General features: G+C 47.5%; 1 protein-coding gene across 1 annotated transcript; it reads right to left on the bottom strand.

Moving 5' to 3' along the window:
• Window positions 1–2894: 2894 nt before the first annotated feature.
• Window positions 2895–21213, bottom strand: LOC118706034 (DLA class II histocompatibility antigen, DR-1 beta chain). The gene is made up of 7 exons (XM_045572810.1): window positions 21209–21213; window positions 11536–11657; window positions 6816–7085; window positions 4770–5051; window positions 4013–4123; window positions 3491–3514; window positions 2895–3220 (listed from the first exon to the last, which is right to left on the bottom strand). The coding sequence occupies exons 2-7, from the start codon at window positions 11633–11635 to the stop codon at window positions 3207–3209; spliced, it is 801 nt and encodes a 266-aa protein (XP_045428766.1). The 5' UTR covers window positions 11636–11657; window positions 21209–21213; the 3' UTR covers window positions 2895–3206.
• Between the last annotated feature and the right edge of the window lie 1743 nt (window positions 21214–22956).

The raw sequence follows: 22956 nt of genomic DNA, 5'->3' as shown, positions 1-22956 counted from the left end.
GATCTATCATCATTTCTGAGGAAATAGCTTAAACTACAAGCAATCTGACAGTGCAGCAGCTATAATTTCTGTACCCTAAAACCATTCCTCCCTGCCTCCTATACCATTTCTTTCTTTCTAAAAAATATGGTTTTGCTCCTTTTCTTCCCCTGCCCACACAGGGTGAGTGAGGCTGTAATCCCCGGGTCCTCCTCATGTGTGGGAAGTAGGTGCGGGGAGGGGGAGCTCTGGGAAAGTTTAGCTGCTCCTTATAGAAGCACAGAGAAACCACTCTGCTTTCCCGCCTTCGGAAGTTGTGAGAGAGTAGGAGGCCTAAAGCTGCCCCAGGCATCCTGCTGTCTTGGGGGAGCTGGCATGCAATAGAGGGTGAGATGCCAAGTCCAGGTTCACTGGCGATGGCCTGGCCTCATGAACTGACCTACTCTGCAGATGCCCCACCTGGGCTCTGCCTTCCACGTACAATAAATACATGTAAGAAAAATAAAGCAAATGAGGCCGGATTTTCTACCAGCAGCAGAAAGCATCATCATCAAAATACACTTCCGTTCCACCTATAATTTCACACCCCAGGACTAAGATAAAATGAGGCAACTCACTGTATCTGAGGTCAAAGTGAGAGTAAAGTTGAATCCTGGGTTTAAATAGAATTTATCTCAGCTGCATATATTGCAGATATTATTATCAGCTTATTAAACTCCAGCACAATGATAACCTATTTCACACAACTAATACTCAATGTAATTAAAATAGGCATAATCTTTAAAGTTGCTTAAAAATGAAATAACTATCTCTGACAGTAGAGAAATTGAATATACATCTGCCAGTTACTTACTCTTTGGATTTAGATTCACGTTGAAACTGACTATTCAGGTGAAGCACAAGAGCAGAACCCACCATCTTCTGCCACATCAGTGCCTTTCCCTGAAACCTAACCAACTCCTTTATATCATTAAAGTGGAGGGAATGTAGAACTATCTACTGGTTTATAGTTATAGTTTCACAATGCTTTATGCAAGGATCAAAAAGCTTTGATTTTTAATTGTATATTTTTGTCAAGTTTATTTCAATTGTTAGTTTGCTTACCATTTTTTTTGTAATCTCTGAAATGTCTTGATTTAAATTTTTTATCTATGATAATAAAAGCATAATATGCTAATTAGATCAGACATTCTTCCAGGCAACCTTCCAGACAAAGCCAGAGCTTCGGGGGGAGCCTGGGTTCCTACCGGTGGCCAGGGGAAACCTGGATCCCAGGTGCCAGAGGGAAGCAGGGACTGGCATTTTGAGGAAGGAAGGCCTACTTTTGCATAAATTCTGTGCATCAAGCCTCTAGTTATATTTATTGTAAAGTTTCTCAAGAAAAGATTATTAAATATTTTAACAAAAGTCTAGCTTTTATCCATGTCCCCATCAGCCCTCATTTTGCCTCACAATCACATTTTTAAATTCTCTATTATTTCTTTCTACTCTAATGAAAGAGACAAATTTAAATTGACCTCACCTCTACGATGCCCATCAGCCAATCAGGAGGGAGTATGCAAATTAACCCAACAAAGATGGCAGATAATTTGAATACACACCCAGCAGCGGGGGCAGGGCAGGACGCAGGTGTTCCGCACTGCCCCAGCAGCTCCTGGGCCTCTGGGCAGTGTGGGGAAGGCAGAAAGGCGGCTTGGGGTCTGAGGAGGGTCTGAGCAAAGTCAGAAAGGCAGCTCCAGGCCAGAGCGAAGGTGGAAAGGCGGCTCCAGCTGGAGCGAAGGAGGTGCCAGCAGCCAGGGGAAGTAAGGCTTATTCTTGCAGGAATCTTCCTGCAACAGGCCTCTAGCTTATAAATATAAAGAGAAAGGATAAGCATGGCTCTATGCCCTATTCTCCTCTATTTTATTTAAAACATACGTGTGCGCTATGCAAACTCTGCTGCTCTTGCTCACACGCACTGGGAGGCCCCCCACAGGAGCTCTCCCGCTCCCTCAGTGCAGAGGCTTGCATGCTGGTGGCCCAGCCGGGAGCCCCCCGTCCCCCTGGTGCCCAGCAGCGGCCCTGGTTGGTGCTCAGAGAGGGACACACGGGGTTTCCTGTGACAGACAGGGAGGTTGCCCACGCGCTGGAGACCTCAGAAGCGCCCCTTTCCCACTGGAGGTGCAGCTGTGTCCTGGTGGCCTCGGGGACCGGCTCCTGGGGAAGGTGCGCCTCAGGGCAGTCAGCACAGCACGCGTTCATCTGAGGCACAGAGACTGAGGTGTGGAGGCCATCATAGACTAACACTGTAAAAGGGGGCTTCAAGAGGTACCCAATTAGTACCTTCATTTAAAAAAATCAGAAAAAAAAGAATAAAATTATAGAAACTGTGGCTTAGATGGTGTGGCCCAGTGGTTGGCATTGTCCTATGGATCAGGAACTAGGGTTCAATTCCCTGTCAGGACATCTGTCAAGGGTTTGTGGGCTCGATCTTCAGTAGGGGTCATGTAAGAGGCAGCTGATCAATGATTCTCTCCTGTCTCTCCCTCTCCCTTCCTCTCTGAAATCAATAGAAGTATTTTTTTTTTTAAAGAAACTGTAAAGGCATGGCATCCTTACAAGTGTCCTGTGTTTCCTACACTTGCTGTCCCCTCTCTGTATCCCTGGGGAAAGGAACCTGTGGGTGGTCTTTGAGAAGCACCAACGTGGGAGACCACAAAGTTCACTCCTTGCAGGCTCTCTCCTGGCTCAGCAACCAGGCCAATTACAGGATGGAAGACTCATGAGAAGCTGGACGGGAACAAGAAAACCTTCCAGATGCCCACGTGACCAGATTCAGGAAAACAAGTGAGAACTATTGTGTTGTGTTGTGTTGTGATGAGATCCTCTCTTTATCATTTCTTCCTACTTCCTGTCCTTGAAGTCTGTGAGCAGACGATTTCACTCCGTTTTAATTGAGGAACATTTTATTAAGAAATGTGGCAGAGGTGAGCTAAGGTGCACAGCAGACAGCGAGGGTTGAACACAAAGGGACGGGGAGAATGGAGCTGAGGCTCTGCAGCCAACACTGGGCCTCCAGGTCCAGGGCGGGGAGGAACCAGCAGGGAGGAGCAGCTGCGGGGTCAGGAGCCAGGACCAGCCAGAGCCGAGGCAGCTCTCCTTGTGGAGTGAGAGCCCAGCAGGAAACCACTTCAGGCTGCGAAGGGCCTGACCTAAGGGTCTTTCCTGCTTCTGTCACCATGGCCGCCTCAGCTCAGGAGCCCTGCAGACAGAGCACAGTGCAGTTCCCAGGCCCAACCAGCGGGGGCGCTGCCCTCCCAGGCCGCCTGCTGTGGCTCCCAAGTGAGAAGAAGCTCTGAGGCCACAGGAGGCAGAGCTGCTCTAGAGCTGCCTCTCACCAGCAGGAGGAGGCTCCGCCCTGTGGGCGGGGCCAGAGCCACCCCAGGCTCCCCTCTCTGTCCCCTGGCTCCTCCCCTGCACCTTCTGTTCCAGGGAAAGCCAATGGGGCCCTGAGATGCTTAAAGAGCCTTACCTGTGGGCTGAAGTCCAGCTTGTCCTGGGAAGAGAAGGAAGATGCTGCTTAAACATAGGAAGGTAAGTGTGACCCAATCACAGGGTCCCCGCCCAGGCCACCTGAGCTTCTCTGGCAGCACCCGCACCCGCTGACACCAGAGCAGAGCCCAGAGCAGAGCCCAGAGCAGGGCCCAGAGCAGAGCCCAGAGCAGGGCCCAGAGCAGAGCCCAGAGCAGGGCCCAGAGCAGAGCCCAGAGCAGGGCCCGAAGCCCTCACATCCAGAGTCCTCAGTGACCGCAGGGCCTGCTCCTCCATGTGCCCCAGGATCTGCACCCAAAGCCCGTGCGTGTGAACCGCCTCTAGCCCACAGCCCTGGCTCCTCATGTCTCCACCCTGAGAACCGGGGGCTAGTGAGTCTGCGTTTCCAGGACACGGGAGACCCACAGGGAGAGAGAGGCCTCTGGGGCGGTGCCACCCCAGAGCTCACCCAGCAAAGCCCCGTCCCCCAGCCTCTGGGGCCTCGCTGCCAGCGGCTCCTCACCTTTCCGCGCCCGGAAGGAGATGAGCAGCCCCGCCCCGAGGAAGAGCAGCCCCAGCACGAAGCCCCCGGCCCCACTCAGCACCTTGCTCCGTGCGGATCCGGACTGGGCCCCTGGGAGGAGAGGCTGGTTTCAGAGGGTTTAGCCCAAAGCACCTTCTCTACTGAGACCCTGGGGTCAAGGGCTGGGGGGGGTAGGGGTGAGTGTAGGGGGCTGCCCTAGAGGAAGCAGAATAATAGGCATTTCCGGGAAAGAGACTGAGGTCACACTGAGCAGGTAAAGGCCCAGTCATTGGCCTCAGGTGCCCTCACTCCTGACCCAAGGCCTCTGCTTCGGCCTCTGAGGGCTGCGGAGCCCGGGCACTGTGACCCTCGGTACTTGGCCCGGGTGACAGAGCCGCAGACGCAGAGCAGACGGGGCTCTCCCGGGCAGGAGGGTCCCCCGCTGTGGAGGACGCGCCTCCTCCCGATCACAATGGGCAGCTCAGCGCAGGCAGAAGCACCCGCCCAGCCCACAGGGGCCGGTGCCAGGGCCAAGGGGCCCCATGACGGGAGAGGGTGGGAATGGAAAGCAGGGCAGGAATGGACTCCCAGGGCTATGGGTGTCCACAGAGCGATCGCGGGGCTGCCCTGTGGCCTGTGCTGAGGGCCAGACCCCAGCAAAGGAAAATGGGGTGTGGGGAGAGGGACCCTGGCCCTCAGGGACAAGCAAAGGCCCCTGGGGGGAGAGGGTGGGCGGGGAGGTCAAAAGGCGTCTCACTCCACTCCACGCTGATGGGGCTGGAGCTGCTGGGGTGCCGCACTTGGCAGGTGTAGACCTCCCCGCTCCGGGGCACTGTTTCCAGCATCACCAGCATCTGGAAGGTCCAGTCCCCGTTCCGGATCAGGCCCGTGGACACCACCCCGGCCTGCTCTTCCCGGCCGTCCCGCAGCCAGCGGACCTCAATGTGGCCCGGGTAGAAGCCATTCACGGAGCAGACCAGGAGGTGGTGGTGCTGCAGGCGCTGGGTCTTTGCAGGGGACACGGTCACTGTGGGCACAGCTGAAACAGAGGAGGAGGAGGGAGACGTGAGCAGAGCGGCAGCCCCAGCCCTCAAATTGCTCAGTGGACCTGCAGGAGGTAGTGCCACTGGATGGGAGAGACGCTGAGGAAATCTGGGGGAGTTTTCACTTGAAACAGCTCCTCATTGCTGAATGGAAGTGTTCACAGGTGTGTGCGAGGCACAGAGTGTGTGCGTTAAAGTGTGGATCTGGAGCAGCGCTGCCTGGGGCACATCTGGCCTCTGCCTCTTCCTGGTGATCCTGGGAGATCCTCTCTGCTCAGCTCCTCACCCACAAGGGGGTAATCATACTAACTCACCGCTTAGGGACACATGAGGACCAATGGGCTAACATACGTACAATGGTGGCTGGAACGTAGCCTTCACTCTGTGTCCCTGTTTATTACATGTGGAGAGAGAATGCAAGGAGAGCAGAGGGAGAAGCTGGGCCCCGGCTTGGGGAGGATGGGACTCAGGGTGTGGAGTCCTGGGAATGCGGTCACCCCTGGAACACAGAGATGGTCCCCCTGGAAGCAGGAAGAGGGGGATTCCCCAGCTCCGGGGCTGGGTCCTGAGGGAGAGGCAGGAGCAGGGCAGCCCCCATTATACCACTTATAGTGACGCTCACTGAGCCACCCACTCCTCACAGAAGCCGGTCTGTTATTGGGAATCCTGTCATTTTATAATTGTCTGTTTTCAGTCTGACATTGGAGCTCAGGGCAGGCTGGGACTCAATAATGTGTGTCCTTTCTGCCTGAGAGCATGCTTAATAAATACAGTTTTGGAAAAGGAGAAGGAGGAAGTGGAGGAGGATGAAGTGTAGGAAGAAGAGGAGGAGGGTGGGAAGGAGAAGGCAGAGGAGTAGAAGAAACTTGGGGAAACATTTTTACTGCACCCCAAAAGGATAGTTTTAAGATTGTTGGTAAATCATTACTAACCACTCTGCAGTACATTTCATTCCCTTAAAGATGTTTAAATTCCTAACATGGAAAGTAACACAACTGAATGAAAACACAAGGCAGGAGCTGGAGAAAGTGCTGAATCCATGTCAGCAAAGTGTCCTTCTGGCTGCCTAGAGAACCCAGAAAATCACTAAGAAAAGCCCCGGACCCAGGGCTGACGGACAATAGGCCATTCCTAGAGCAGGAACAGCCATTAGCCAACAGGCACGTGAAAAATATTCAAAAACCTTCAAAATCAAAGAAGGATGAATTAAAAATAAAACATAAATTTTCAACTGAGATTTGGCAGTAATGTAAAAAGATTTAAAAAATCGAATGTGAGGTAAACTGCCACAACTCTGAAACGTTAACATGTCATTACTTCAGTACTGTCAGCGCGTGTGGATGTCACCTCAGTGTGTGAAGTCACAGAACTACAGTGTGGCGCCTGGTCCCATCACCCCTGTGTCCACACAGGTGCCCTGAGGGGAACAGACACTAAGAAAGGCCAGGGGCCCCGGAGGCCCCGCCCTCACACCCAGCCTGACCCTCCCCCAGGGAGAGGCCTGTGCACCCAGCACCCCTATTCCAGGCTCAGGGGGAGGGGGGAAGGGCAGTTGGCCAAGGCAGACCTACTCCCCCCTCCCCCCTCCCTCCCTCCCCGCTGCTCCCCAAACCCTCCCAGACTGAATAGGGATGGGCACCCCGGGAACGCCTCAGGTTCCCCACGGCCGCCCCCAGGCCCCTCAGGTGCTCCTCACAGCCCTGGGTGCGCCCCCCGCCCCCGCCCCCGCCACCTCCCCCTCCCCCTCGGCCCTGGCTCACTTTGCCTCGGCACCAGGAATCCCTCAGACAGCCCGTAGTTGTGTCTGCAGTACGTGTCCACCGAGGCCCGCCTCTGCTCCAGGAAGTCCTTCAGGCTGTTCCAGTGCTCCGCGATGGGCCGCCCCAGCTCCGTCACCGCGCGGAACTCCCCCACGTCGCTGTCGAAGCGCACGTACTCCTCCTGGTTGTAGATGTATCTCTCCAGGAGCCGCACCCGCTCAGTCCCGTTGGAGAAATAACACTCGCCCTTATGCTGCTCCAGGAAATGTGCTGCGGGGACAGGAAAAAGCCAGCACGCGGGTGAGAGAAGATGGCGCCGCCGCCCAGTGCGGGGCGCCCAGGCGGTGGGCACACAGGACCCGGCACCCACTGCCAGCACCCGCCCCCTCCTCTGGGCTGGAGGGAGGCCACAGGCAGGCAGACCCCTGGGACCTCAGCCACTGGGGACCCACTGGGCTTCCCGCGGGGCTCCGGGCTCCAGGCTGGGTGAGGACTGTGCCATCACCGCCTCCTCCTAGACCCCTCTTCCACCCCCCCAGGCTTTCCGGATCCCCACACCCGCCTCCTCCTGTCACCCCTTGGGCAGGGGACCCCGTGCCAGGCCCAGCTGCCCGGGTCCAGGCAGGAAACCGGGCATCGCCGTCCGCCCTGAGCTTAGAATTCACCAAAGTGCGGGCACAGCCAACCCCAGGCGGTTCACACAGGAGGGAGATGTCAGGAAAGGGGGTCTGGAGCAGGGACAGCAGGATCCCAGTCCATCAGGGCGGGGCCAGTGGCCTGAGTGACAGGATGTGGCATGAAGAATGAGTGTGTGTGTGTGTGTGTGTGTGTGTGTGTGTGTGGGTGGGTGGGGGGGGGGCACATTTCAGGGGAAGGCACTGCCACCTGCGAAGCCTGAGGGAACCCATGGCCTCCTGGGAACCAGAGACCCGGCTCTGAGCCCAGACACTGGGCGGGAGGGGACAGAGCCTGGAGGAGTCAGGCTGCTGGGAGCCTGGGGGTGAGTGAGGGGGCCTTCTGCTCCCTGCAGCGGAGAGTACTGACGAGCTCAGGGGTTACACCCCAATCCCAACAGGGCGCCCTCTTTTTCCTGCATGTCCAGCAGGAGGCACAGAGACCCAGAGCACAGCCGTGGAGAGAGCCAGGGGATGGATGGGAGCTCTGACCCCCTCGCTGGCGGGGGAGTCCCTGCAGGAACGGGAGGCCCTTCCTGAGAACAGGCCTCACTGCGATGGGGACTCATAAGGAGAGACGTGGACGGTCAGCAGACAGGCAGTGACAGAACTCATGGCGTTTGGACAAACATCACATAAGGCAAATAAGAAGGAAGGTTTTAAACTTCACATGACTGAATGGATTCAACAAGGAAGCGGTGGATTTGTGTAACTGTCTAGTTTTTTCTTAAACGGTGAGGAGCTGCACTGGAAGGTGCGTGTGTATAGAGGTGAGTCTAGAATTTTCAGAAACAGCCGGTGTCCAGCAGTGTTCCCCACCTCAGCACTGTTCTGTGTGGGTGGGATGGGTGCTCTGTACACAGTGGGCTGCACACGGCATCCCGCCAGCTGTCAGAGAAACCCCCGTGTGACACCAAACACGGCTTTAAATATCACAGATATTTCTGTCCCTCTGGGGTGGGGAGGGACAGAAAGGTTGGTGAACCGGCTGAGAAATCTGGAGTGAAAGAAAAACAAACAAAAAACACTGTTGATTATGCAACAGCTTTGGATTACATAGGAAGTTCTACCAATATATCTGTTGAAAATCTATATGAAATGTATATATTTTTAAAATCTGGTTCCAGTGCAGAGTAATGTTTTTAGCAAAACAAATTTGTTCAGAACCAAGATACCTGTTTCTTTGCCTTGCTACCCAATCACCAAGTCATCATTTATCCTCCACATTGTCTTCTTTCTTACTCTCCCGGCCACTGGCCACTGCTTATCTCAGTAGCAGCTACAGCCACAGCCATTTCATTCCATTTCAAAGTCCCAACTAATTCACGTTCTAACTGCCTCCTGCTCCCAGTAATACCAGGAGGCACCAGGTTGCCAGCCTTGGCCGATGTGGACTCTAATGTCTACAGGCAGGTCCCTCAGGAGGGGAGCAGCTAAGATGACACCCTCACAGAGACAGGTTACAGAAAGGAGCAGGTCCCAGCTTTAGATGGAGACCTTCACATAGAAATGATGGCAGAGGGGAGGGCACTCTGGTCAGAGCGGGTCTGTCTAACTTTTCACAAATTCTCTAGCGCCTTCCTGACACGTGAGAAGGTTGAAAAGAAACATGTGAGTTGTTCACTGTAGCCGGTGTGGTTGGCACTATCAGGCCATGCTCAGGGCCCAACTGAAAAGCAGCCAGATAGAGCAAATACAAATACACAATTCCCAGTTACATTTGGATTTCAGATAAGTAATTGCTGTTTCCCTGTAATTTAGTTTAAATCGGGCATCCTGTATTTCCTTTGGCAACACAAGCCCACCCGCTGGCCAAATCTGAGGCAGAGGAGTGGACTTAAACTTCTCTGTGTTTCTCAAATGCTCACAACATAGTGTGAGCCCATATGAACTTTACAAGTTGTAAATGCAAAATGGATGTAAGTTCCTCCTGTTATTGGAACCAGCAGCCCTTGCCCCTGCTGCCCCAGCCCTGAGACACTCCTGGCACATGGGAACATCAGCAATCTGAGCAGCCAGTCAGACCCAGCCAAGCCACTGCTCACAGTGGGGGTAGAAGCCCAGCTCTGGAATGAGGATCTACATTAGAGCATTAGCTCTTCCACTGGGTCAGATGGCAACACCAGGGGCCTTGCTCTCTATCTCCAAAATACATTTAATGGTACTGTATTCCTTACAGGATATTGTAATTGTGGAATTACATAGTGATTCTTCCTAGTGCTAATCAAATAAGACCTCAATAAATAGCTTGCTATTTTTAATTTTATAATCCCTAGGAATGCAATTTTCTTTTCTTTTTTTTTCTCTATTTTATTGATTTTTTACAGAGAGGAAGGGAGAGAGAGAGCTAGAAACGTCGATGAGAGAGAAACATAGACCAGCCGCCTTCTTCCCACCCCCCCCACCAGGGATGTGCCTGCAACCAAGGTACATGCCCTTGACCGGAATCAAGCCTGGGACCCCTCAGTCCGCAGACCGACGCTCTACCACTGAGCCAAACTGGTTTCGGCAGGAATGCAATTTTCTATCCCTTAACTTCCCAGATAAAATAATGTCTTCATCACCATTTGGCAGTTGTTGTTTATTAACTTTATCACTAAATGTCATTTTGAACAAGGTCAGAAACATTGGTCTCTGTATAATAATAATGGTACAAATATGCCCCTAATATGAAAGCACTATGCTGACGTAGAAGAGAGGATTTTCTAGATTCTGAGGCCATAACTATGTGGCCTGGTTCTACAGTTAACCTTGTGACTCTGGGTCAGTGGCTCAAACTCTCTGAATCAGAGTCCATGGTCATTACATCTGTAATTGCTGCAGGGAGGCCCGGTGCATATAACTGCCCATGTGATGGTGCTCCACGCCCGAGGGACCATGTGACGGTGCTCCACACCCGAGGGACTACATTTTATCTTGCCCATGGATCTGTTCCAGGGCTGAGGGTCTGTGTGAGCTTTGGGACCTCAGGAATGGTGATGACATAGCTGGGGAAAGAATAGGGAGGACCTGGAAGTAGAGGCAACCAAACACGGCTAATTAAGGGAAACAGAAGGCATGATGAAGGAACCTGAGGCATTGGGGCTAAGGCTCCAGGAGGCCCCTTGAGTTCCCTTGATTTGATTATTGACTTTCAGCCCAATGGGATGCTTGCACACTCTCTCTACTTCTGCTCAAGGTGTAGAATTTGAACATATGAAATGGCTAACCTTTGATGATTTTTAACTTAAAAACACAGAATTTCAATCAATTTATCTCTACTAGTTGAATCCAGTCCTTTGGGCTCAGGCCTGAGAAGGATGGATATGTGAGAAAATGATAGAATAGAAAGGTTCAACATAGATCCGTAATGAGCACTAACCTGTCTTTAAGACATCAAATACCACCCCATAGATGCCCCTCATCTATAGGATCATTCCAAGTACTGAGAATCTCTGCTTCAGCTCCCAGGGATATTACACAGGAGGAAGAGAGAGCACCAACCTCACTTTTGTTAAAGAACCTCATTACATGGACACAGGCCTTATAAACCTTGGGGTTCAGAGAGAAAGGAGAGGAGATGGTGGGGAGGCCCTTTAATACATCTCACATAGTAGAGAGAGGCACCAACATCACATATTCTGCTGAGGACAGAACACAGGATCCTCAAAGAGAGACCCTCGAATTCCTTTTGGCTCCCATAAAATGTCAGAGAAACTTTACTTTTGGGGATAACTCAATAAAATAAATGGAGCACTAGGTGGGAATTAGTCTGAAATCATTATTTCTCAATCCTCTCAAGACCCCGATGGAAGGGGACACAGAAAGGGGAGGTTTACTGGAGGCGAGGGGAGAAGAACGGCTGAGATACCCGGAGGCCCTTGCACATCTCACAGTGGCCAGCACCAGGCCCTTTTGTGCTGGAAAGAATCGGGGTCCGTGTGATAAAGGCAGGTGGCCTATGAGGAAAATGCCACAATTTTCTAAGGGCCATGGCCTGGACTCGGTGACAGAGCTCATTTCCTTTCTTCCTCACCCACAACAGCTCACCCCCAAGGTGCACTTACCTGGTGTGTCCCTGGCCCGAGCCAGAGGAGGGCTCAGTGCCATCAGCATCACCGTCAGAGCGGCCATCCAGGAGCCTCCAGGGATCCACAGGCACACCATGCTGGAGCTCAGAGAGGACAGGCTAAGGAGCAGGCAGGTCTCAGGGAGGGATGTGACCCTTCTCCACCCACAGCCCCAGTAATACCAACTAGGGAACTCATTTCTTTGTTCTTTGATTGGGTCATCTTGGTACTGAGAACCAATCAACATCAGAGACAAACAGCATCACCAGTTGCTGGTCAGAGATTCAGTATGAAGGTCCTCTTCTGAAACTTAGAATTTCCTGCATTAAATAAACTGTTTTAACTTAGTGCCTTAAAGGTTTGATCCCCTGCTAGTGGAAACACTGCACTGGGCCCTGCTGTGAGGCAGCTCTGCGCTGGTCAGTGATGAGCTCACAAGTTGGAGCCTTTCCGGACCATTTGTCTCTCTCTCTGCAGACAGAGCTGTTTAGACAATTGGATTTGTGACTGTGCTGGGAGCTGAGGGTGAGGGAGGGGACTGTAAGTTAGAAGGCTTTCACTTTTGTCCTTTTGCACCACAACTGAGTGTGCAGATTTGGGGAAGTGACAGCCTCTCACAGTTAGAGCCCCTGTGATCTTCCAGGTGTTTCCATACTGGGAAAGGTGTGAATCTGGGGACACCTCAAGGAGCAGCTTTCCCTAGTAACTGATGACCTGACAGGCTGGTAGCTGCTGATTGGAGAGAATAATCGGTGAGTCTTTACAGGGGGAAGTCACTCACTGAAGGAAATGGAAAGTTGTTCAAAAATTTAACATGAGTGAAAGGTTTTCAGGTTTATCTCCTGGTGCTGTCACTGAGCTCAGGGCACCTCGGGAACACACTGGAGAAAGGGGCTGGAGGAGGCGGTCTATGTGACACGGAGGGAAAATGCCTTGGACAGCTCCTAACCCACCAGTGTGACCAGGCCTCCTGTCCAAACCAAAGTGTGCAAGGGGCTGGGGGACTGAAGAAGGACCAGAGGCAGCCTGTGGCCCAGCAGCTCTGCATTAGAATAGCTGGTATTTCATGGGGAAAGCTTTCAGGTCTTTACTCCTGTCCCGATTAGGATTTTCCCATTGGGGGGCGGGGCATGTCCTCTTATTCAGTCAACTGCTCTTGCTTTATTCTACAAAAATGTGGAAGTAGGATTTGCTAATGGAATTGTTATAGTGTCCAGTCAAGGGAACTCGATGGGAACCTAGGGAGTACAGCCTTCGATGTCATCGTGTGATTTAGAACATCTAGTTCTACGTTAGATCACCAGTACACGTTACACTAACATACATGCACCCTCTGATCCTCAGTGGACTTGGAAGGGCAGCTGTGCATTGAGGTTGCACGTTACTTCTCACGCCTCAGTTCTGATGCGCAGTCCTCCACGTGCCGGCATCTGCCTAGTGACAGGATACTGATCATGCTGCGGCGAAAGGACTGCCATTGAGGGGGAGAAATGGAGGAAGACGGTCAAGAGGAGCAAACTGCCAGCTATAAAATAAATAAGTCATCAGTATGTGATGTACAGCTAAGATAGTAGATCTTAAAAGTTCTCATCACAGGAATATAAATTTTGTAACTAAATGTGGTATAGATATTAACCAGATGTACTGTAGTGGTCATTTCACAATATATACAAATATCAAATCATTATGGAGAGAGGTCCAAGGTGGTGGTCATGTAACAGGATGCTGAACTCCCCCCCCCCCCCTCTCTCAATTACTCTTGTAAGACAACTGGGAGCTGAATGAATGGCTCTGAACAACAAACAAGAGAAAGGACCTGAATTGAGAAGGCTGGGAAATGCAGAAGCAACCTCACCCCACCCCAACAACCCACCTGGAGCTCTGGGACTCTCAGGGCCAAGGGGACACCATGCTTTCCGTCCCCTTCTGCTTTGGTAAGGTAGGTGGGCTTTGTTTGGGTGCTGGGACCCACCCGCAGAACCACCTTAGTGCATTCCCAGACATCCTGCCTTCCTGGCAGGAGCTGCGCCAGCCCAGTGGCCATGCCCCCAGCACTGTGAATGCCCGCTCAGCTCCACCTGGCTTCCCAAAGCTGCTTGGCACACAAACCACCTTCCATTCAACAAAGGAGAGCCATATAGAGAAGGCTGGGGAGCCCTGGGAGCTCTCCAGGGTCTGAGGAATTCTCTGAGGAGCAAGAGGAAAACCGTGATTTATATGCAAAGAAACCCCATAAAGCTACCAGCTGCTTCTCTGCATCATTTTTACAGAGAGAAGGGAGTGCACGGCATCCTTAAAATGCCACAAGAAAGAAACCTACTACCTAGAACAGCTTACCCACAAGGTTCTTACTTAATTTGAAGCAGAGACAGAGTTTCCCAGACAAGCAAAAACCGAAGGAGTTCATCTCCATTAAACAGCTTTACAAAAAGTGTTAGAGAGTGTTTTATAAGCATAAAAGGAAAGGCCATAATCAGAAATGAAGAAGGAAAATATGTCACAGGTAAAGCTGAATATTTAATAAATACAATCAATCAGACATTTAAAAAAAACTAGAATGAAGGTCAAAAGAAAAAAATATATAAAATTCAAGTCACACACAACACAAAAAGATCTGAAACATAAAATAAGTTACAAAGTATGGAAGAGGGAGTAAAAATGTAGTCCTTGTAGGGTATATTTGAACTTAAATATCTATCAGGTAAAATTAGACTGCTATACATAATGATATACATAAATTTTATGGTAACCACAAACCAAAACCCCATAAAACATATGCATAGAATAAAGAGGCTTGAAATGTCCTAAAAATATCTACGAAGTTAACCTAGTCAAATAAACAAACAAAATAAAAAGCCAAACCAAAAACTGTAAAGAAAAGCAGAAAGCCACAGGGAAGAGATCCAGAAAAAAAAAAAAAAAAAAAAAAAAAAAAGAAAAAAAGAAAGAAAAGAAAGAAACAGAACTATCAAAGCAACCAAAAAACAACCAACCAAATGATAATAAGTGCATACTTACCAATAATTATTTTAGGTGTAAATAGATGAAATGCTCCAATAAAAATATATACAGTGAATGGATTTGAAAATGTGACCCATTTATATGCTGCTTATAAGAGACTTCAAAAAACAAAACAAAACAAAACAAAACAAAAAAACCAAGACAGATACAGATTGAAAGCGAAAGGCTGAAAAGACAGTCCATGCAAATAGAAATGAAATGAAAGCTGGGGTATCAGTATTTATGTAACACTAAACAGACTTTAAAACAAAAAAAAGTAAGAATAGACAAAGAACAATACATAATTATAAAGGGATCAATCCAAGAAAAAGATACAATAATTGCAAATATCTACACACCTAACAGAGGAGCATCTAAATATATAAAGCAATTACTAATAGACATAGAGGGAGAATTCTGCAGGAATACAATAATAAAGTAGGGGATTTTTAGTAACTCACTCACATCAACAATAGAGCTAAGCCAGACAGAAAATTAATAAAAAAATAATGACCTTAAAGGTCACAGTAGGCTAGGTTTACTTAATAGATGTTTTTTGTTTTGTTTGTTTGTTTAGGACATTTTATGCCCAAACTGAACAATTCACAGCTCTTTCAACTGCACATGAAACATTCTCTGGGATAGATGGGATAGATCACAAATTCGGTCACAATACAGGCCTCAGTAGAAGATCCATGTGGCAGCAGTTTAGGTGGAAGTTACACTCACCTCTTCTCAGCACCATATCAAAATTACAACTAAATTATAAAACAATCAACATAAATAACCATCCGAAGACTAGCTGAATCGAAGTCTTATAACTAACGACATAGAGACAGAGCACTCCTGACTCGTAGGAGAACCAGAAATGCAAAAAGGGTTGGGCCTTTATCCAAGGTCAGCATTGAGAATCCAGAAAGATAGCTCAGCTGCAGGGTCTCCCCAGAGGAGCGATGGGGTCTGAATCCTATATTGGGATCCCCAGCCCAGAGCAGCAGGGCAGGCAAGAGGAACCTATAGAATGTCTGGCTGTGGAAATCACTAGGGCAGGGGTCTGCAACCTTTAAGACATAAAGAGCCACTTGGACCCGTTTCCGAAGGAAAAAAAACACCTGGGAGCCACAAAACCATTGCTACATTTAAAACAAATATAACACTGCATATATTGTTTCTTACCTTAATGCTATATACCGGATCGTGCAGTTAGCTGTCAATCTGAAGGAAAGAGGACTTTTTCACTTAACAATGTAAAATATATTTTTGCAAATTAATAGCTAATTAAAATATTTAATTTACCTGGTTAATGGGATTTTTGCTCCTGAACCTCAGTGCACAGTGTCTGCACATCTGGGTTGTAAGACGTTACCTTCATTTTCACACAGGCTTGCAAGTTGTCATCTGTGAGGCGTGATCGATGTTTGTTTTTAATATAGTTCATGTTGGAGAAGACCTGCTCACATACATATGTAGAGCTGAAGATCGACAGGACTCCAAATGCATACTTTTCTATGTTTATATAAGTGTTGGGGATGGCATTCCGTGTTTCGAATACAAGTTTGTCCTGTTTGGGAAGGTTTTCAATATCACTCCATTTAAGATTCTGAGCCAGAATGGCCTTCTGACAGGCAACATCCTCAAGAGTAGCTGTCAAGCATTTGAACTTGGACACCCATATATCTTTGTCGGCTATCTCGGCCAGTTCCATCTCAAGATCAGGTTGACTTACACCTGCAAATGCAGTCATATTCAATAGGGATGGATCGATCGCCAGGGGAGTGACAGGGAAGGATAATGTGGTTTTTTCCTCTCTGAACTCACAGAATCATTTCCCAAATGAACTTTGCATTGTGATGATTGCAGACTTCAAATGTTCCAAATTTATCGTATCATGACTTTGTTTGAACTCTCTCTAAGAGGGAAAGTGAGACAGTGTACCTCTCTGTAAATCTTTGACAAACGCTGTCAACTTGCGCTCGAATGCCAAAACCTCCTCCAGCATGTGCAGGGCTGTGCCTCCTTTCCCCTGAAGGGTTGTATTTAGTGTGTTTAGATGTGCTGTCATGTCTACCATAAAATGTAATTTTTCCAGCTCCAGCTCAGCAAAGGTGAGCTCTTTGCTGGCCAGGAAAGTTTTTACTTCTTCCAAACATGCGACAAAGCGTTTTAGCACCTCGCCTCTGGACAGCCACCGGACCTTGTTGTGGAGCAGGTGGTCAGAATATATGCTTTCCACCTCATCCAATAGCAAACGGAACTGGCAGTGGTTTAAACCCTTTGCCATTATCTTATTAACAATCTGAATGACCACATCCATCACTTTTTAGATTATCCACATTTGTAGATATGGCATTAATTTATTTTCCGTTGATTTTTAGTGAGAGTGGAAGGAGGCTGGGCCAGGACAGGGACGCTGTGGTTGCCTAGCGACGCTAAGTCGCCGCAACCTGCCACACAGAGCGCTGGGAGTGCCGGAGGCGGGAGGAGGTAAGTGATACAGCTCCCCGCCCGCCCCCTGCTATCGGCCCTGCTAGTGTTGGCCCTGCTGGGAGCCGTGGCAATGCTTCAAAAGAGCAGCATGCGGCTCTGGAGCTGCAGGTTGCCAACACCTGCACTAGGGATTCCATCCCCCTAGTTGAGATAAGAGACAGCTGGAAACACAGGCATCTTCTTAAAGGGCCAGCACAAACCACCTTGTACCCAGTTACTCACCTTGGGCTCTGGAGGAAACTGGAGTGATACAGGGAGAGATTGAGTTGTGTGGCCTGAGGGAGGGGCCTGGAAGGAGTGCTACCAAGGTTCCTATGCTGAGTTCCCTCCCACACTGCCCACAAACACCATCTTTCCTGGGTCAAGCACTGCCCTCCACATGCCGTTAGCCTGGGGAGATGCACTAGCCCAACTTGCTGACCCTTTAAGACCTCACCCTGCCAAGTGTACACTTGATGGAAGAATTTGCTGATTCCCCCTAGTTGAGAGGGAATCCCCCCTGCCTCAGAGTCTTTCCTGAAACATTCTTGACAGGCGCCACCTTTCCTGTTCAAAGCCCTCCTCCAATCCTAACCTGTTTTACCTGATGAACTCTACTGATCACACCCTGACATCTCCCTGAGACCTTCCCCACCACAAATGTCTGCGGACCCCAGGTGGGTGGCACCTGACCCTGGTGTACCTGAGACTTTGGCCGAATGGTCTCAGACCCAGCACTAACACTGAATTTAAATCAGTATTAACCCAGTGAACACCATCTCCCCTACCTGGTAACTCACTGAGCACCTCCCTCACCCAATTGGTGTACAGCCAGACCTTGCAGTGCCTGAGTCTAATGGACAACCAGCAGGCATGCATATCTCAGGGTGCCCCGGGCCTTTTGCTGAGCTGCCCCTGGGGTCAGTGCTGTGAGAACTTGTTATACACCTTTAACCTTTCAGTGCATGTCTAGGCCCAGCACAGGCGGTATCTGATATTGACCCATACCAGAGTCCCACCCAAGAGGCCCCAAATCACCACATCTGATGGGGGGGCTTCAGACCACATTCCAGATCAGGACACAGTTTGCTCCACAAGCAGCCCATCCAAAGGGAGATCTCATCAGGAAGCACATCCTGTTGAGGCAAGTTGTGCTTCATGTGATCAGTACCAGCATAGCAGCTTGTACATTGTGGTCAGGGTCAATACTCACAGACAGCTAGGCTGAGGGTTAACGTCACACATAGAGGGGCCAACAGTAATTAAGACTACAACAGGCCTTACATTACCCACACAAGGACATTCCTGGAGCACCTTCATCATGTGATAAGGGAGACGGTGTTACTTAGCTCCACTAGAAACCTACAATGTAAGGCCACTTTACCAAGACTGAGACACAGCAGGCCTTCCTAATTCACAGAAACAAACACAGGGAGGCAGCAAAAATGGAAAGACAAAAAGACCAATTAAAAGAACAGGGAAAAAACAAACAAACCCCAAAACAACTAAATAAATGATGGAGGCAAACATTCCATCAGATAAGGAGTTGAATGCTCAAGGAACCCAGAGGAAGAATGGATAAATTTAGTGAGAACTTCAATAAAAAGATAGTAGGCATAAAAGAGGACAAAGAAACCATAAAATAGAGCCATAAACAAAGAGTACAATATCTGAAATGAAGAACATAGTAGAAGGAATCAATAATAAGTTAAATGAAGCTGAGGTTTGAATCAGTAATTTCAAAGACAATGCAACAGAAAACAACCAATTAGATTGGCAAAAATTTATTTTCTAAGTGAGGAGTATAGGGATCTGTGGGACAGATGAGGTAGAAAAACATCTGCATCACAGGGGTACTAAAAAGAAGAGAGAAAGCAACGGATTAAGAACCTATTTTAGGGGTGTTGAACTCAATCAGAGAAGGGGCCAAAATCTAAAATCCAGCCTAAATCGCAGGCCCAATTGGTTTACTGAACAGTCATAAACTGTCATTGTGATGGAACGCAGCGGAGTGCAGTGATGACAGTGCGGTGCGGGCCACATTGCAAGGCCTGGCGGGCTGGATTTGGCCCGAGGGCCTTGTGTTTGACACATGTGACCTATTTGAAGAAATAATGACAAACACTATCTTAATTTGATGAAAGAGAAAAACACACAAGTCCAGGAAGCACAGAGAGTCCCAAGCAAGATGAACCCAAAGAGGCCTGTACTAAAACACATCATAATTAAAATGCCAAAAGTTAAAAGCAGCAAGAAAAAGACAGTTACCTACAAGAGAGTTCCCATAGAAGGTCAATTGATTCCTCAACAGAAACATTTCAGATCAAAAGGAATTGGCAAGAAATATTTAAAGTAGGTAAAAACAAGAGTCTACAACCAAGACAATTCTACTCATGAAGTCTATCATTTAAAATTGAAGAAGAAATATATAGTGCCCCTAAAGGAATTCATTAAAGCAAACTAGGATTACAAGAAATATTAAGTTTTCTTTTTAAGATGAAAGAAAAAAAAAGGAACATATGTATAAAAAATAAAGTGGAAACAGATATGTACCTATCAATAATCACTTTAAATGTAAATGGCTTAAATGATTCAATCAAAAGTCATATAGTAGCTGAATAGATAAGAAAACAAGACTCACACATATACTATCTACAACAGACTCACCTCAGAATGAAAGACACACACAAACTGAAACTAAAGGAATGAAAAAGGTATTTCATGCAAATGTAAAGGAAAAAAAGCTGGGGGAGCAATACTTATATCATATAAAATAGTATTTGAATCAAATCTATAATAACAAAAGGGTAATATAATAATTAGACTGGACATCCTTTTGGACAAAGCCGGGGCCGGAGGGAAGCAGCCTGGGTCCCAGGTGCCTGCTGGCAGCCTGAGCAAAACCTCAGGGAAGCTGGTGCCAGCAGTGGAGGGAAGGAAGGTCTGCTCTTGGATGAATTTTCGTGTATCAGGCCTCTAGTGCTATAATAAGAAATAAAAAAGGACATCACATAATTATAAAGAGATCAATCCAACCAGAAATGATAACCTTTGTAAACACTTATGCACCCAACAACAGAAGTAAACCTTGATGGATATACAGTGGTGCCTCACACAACGAACTTAATTCGTTCCAGGAGCAAGTTTGTTATGCGAAAAGTTCATTATGTGAAACGCATTTTCCCATAACAATACATGTTAAAAAAAAATAATTCGTTCTGTAGCATAAAATATGCTAAGATGACATAAAAAAAGATAAATTTTTTGTCATTATTTTTATTTAGATACATCTAAAAACATATTTTTTTTAAAAAAAACACACATTTTTTTAATTTTAAGACAAAGTAGAGTCTACCGAATCTTGCACATCTTCATCCATTTCCTGCTTTTTGGCCGATGGTTTCATGAAAAACCTGCCCAAAGTCGTTTGTTTTTCTCTTTTCTCCAACATCTGCTGGAAATAACGGACAAGAGTATCGGAGTAAAGATCGTTGATCCTGTTTGCTTCAGCTGAATCCGGATAGTGGGCATTGGTAAACTCCTGAACTGCTTTCCATTTGACCAGAATGTTCTTGATGTCAGCAGTTGGGATTGGTTGATTGTTTGATTGTTGCTCCTCGTTATCAGATGACGCTTCCCTTTGAGCATTGTCCTGTTGCTGGACCAGAAGTGCTTGGAGCTCTTCAGTTGTCAGCTCTTCTTCGTGTTCCTCAATAAGCTCCTCTACATCCTCTTCCTCTACCTCTAATTCCAACCTTTGGGCCACTGTGATGATGTCCTTCACCACTTCTGTGTCATCAACTACTGCTTCTTCCTGGGTCCACGAAGGCACAAGCATCTTCCAAGCAGAAATGAGGGTCCTTTGTGACACTTCTTCCCAGGCCTTCTGTATAAGTCGTATTGCCATAAGGACATCAAATTTCTCCTTCCAAAACTTTCGGACAGTCATATTGTCTCCACCAAACTCGCATTTTTCAAACACCTTATTAAAGAGGGCTCTAGTGTAGAGTTTTTTAAAGTACGCAATAACTTGCTGATCCATTGGCTGAAGAATGGATGTGGTGTTTGGTGGCAAATACTGCACCTTGATAAAAGGATAATTTTCCTGCAATATTTCCTCTAGGTCTTTTGGGTGAGAAGGGGCATTGTCAAGTATCAGAAGGGCTTTGAGCGGCAGTTCTTTTTCCAGCAAGAATTTCTTCACGGCAGGAGCAAAGGTTTCCAGAATCCATTCGTTGAAGATAACTTGGGTCACCCAGGCTTTCTGATTGGACTTCCAATGGACGGGCAGTTTGGACTTAATAACGTTATTTTTCTTGAAAATTCTTGGATTTTCAGAGTGATAAACCAATAGAGGTTTGATCTTGAGGTCTCCACTGGCATTAGACGAAAACATAAGGGTAAGTCTGTCCTTCATGGCTTTGTGTCCTGGCAATTTCTTCTCCTCTTTTGTAATGAAGGTTCTGCTCGGCATTCTTTTCCAGAAAAGACCCGTTTCTTCGGCATTGAACACTTGTTGTGGGCAGTATCCTTCATCCTTAATACAGTACATTTTTGAAAATTAATAGAGAACTTTTCTGCTTCTTTCTTGTCAGCCCTGCCAGCCTCACCATGCATAGTAACGCTGTGGATTCCACACCTTTTCTTAAATCTAAAAAACCACCCCCTGCTGGCTTTGAATTCTTCTTCATTATCTTGATTGCTGCTACTTCCAGGGACGTTTTTCTTTAGATCGTCATAAATTCTCTTGGCTTTGTGACAGATAATATCTTGGGTTGTTACGTCACCTTTCACCTGCCTGTCCTTAATCCAAATCGCTAATAGCCTCTCCATTTCCTCGTGGATTGAAGACCTATGTTTTTCATGAAATAGTTTTGATACTCCTTTGGCTACTTTGGCTGATTTGATTGCATCCTTATTTGTCAAAATGGTGAAAATGGTGGTCTTGCTGAGGCCAAACTCTTTGACGAGGTCACACTGTTTTACCCCACATTCACTCCTTCTAATTATTTCCTGTTTCATTTCAACAGAAATCACCTTCCTGCTTTTTTTAGAAGCCATGATATAAAAAAAATATTGAGTTTAACTTAAAAGGACAACTGCCGTGATACGTGCGTGATTTAATTCGTAATGAAGAACGATTGCCGCGATACGTGCTTAAGTTAAGTGCAGTGACTAACGACTGCCTGCAGTGCCTGCGCGGAAGGATGGAATACATCGGCAGCAATCGTGGAAGCTCGGGCGAAGCAGTCGTGGAAGCTTGGGCGACTTCATTGTATGAATCATGAAATGAAGTTCGTTGTGTGCAGCATTCGCTGTGCGAGGCGTTCTTTATGCGAGGCACCACTGTAAAGGGAGAGATCAACAATAAGACAATCATAGTAGGGAATTTTAACATACCATTGACATTAATGGAGAGGTCTTCCAGGCAGAAAATCAACAAAGAAACAGAGGCCTAAAATGACATAGTAGAAAAGATAGTTTTAATTATTTTTTGTGTTGTTTTTTCAGAACATTCTACTTCAAAGAAGCAGAATACACATTCTTTTCAGGTGCACATGGAACATTTTCTGGGATAGACAACATGTTAGGACACAAAACAAGTCTCAACATTTTTTAAAAAATTTAAATCACATCAAACATATTCTCTGGACATAATGGAATGAAATAAAAAATTACTTACAAGAAAAAGAAAGAAAAACACACAAATTCACAAAGGCTAAATAATGTGTTTACTAAGGAATGAATGGGTTAACATTGAGGTCCAGGAAGAAATCAAAAGGTTTGATACAAGTGAAAATAAAAACATAACAACCTAAAGAAACTAGGAAAAGAACAACAAAGTCCTAACTGAGTAGAAAAAAGTAACAAAAATCAGAGTGGAAATAAACAAAATAAAATAAAATAAAAATGCAAACATTCAATGAAGATATAAATAAAATTGATAAACCT

This window comes from Pipistrellus kuhlii, unplaced genomic scaffold, assembly GCF_014108245.1.
Source record: "Pipistrellus kuhlii isolate mPipKuh1 unplaced genomic scaffold, mPipKuh1.p scaffold_m20_p_5, whole genome shotgun sequence".
NCBI classification, from domain to species: domain Eukaryota; kingdom Metazoa; phylum Chordata; class Mammalia; order Chiroptera; family Vespertilionidae; genus Pipistrellus; species Pipistrellus kuhlii.
This window is presented reverse-complemented; position numbering and strand designations above follow the sequence as displayed.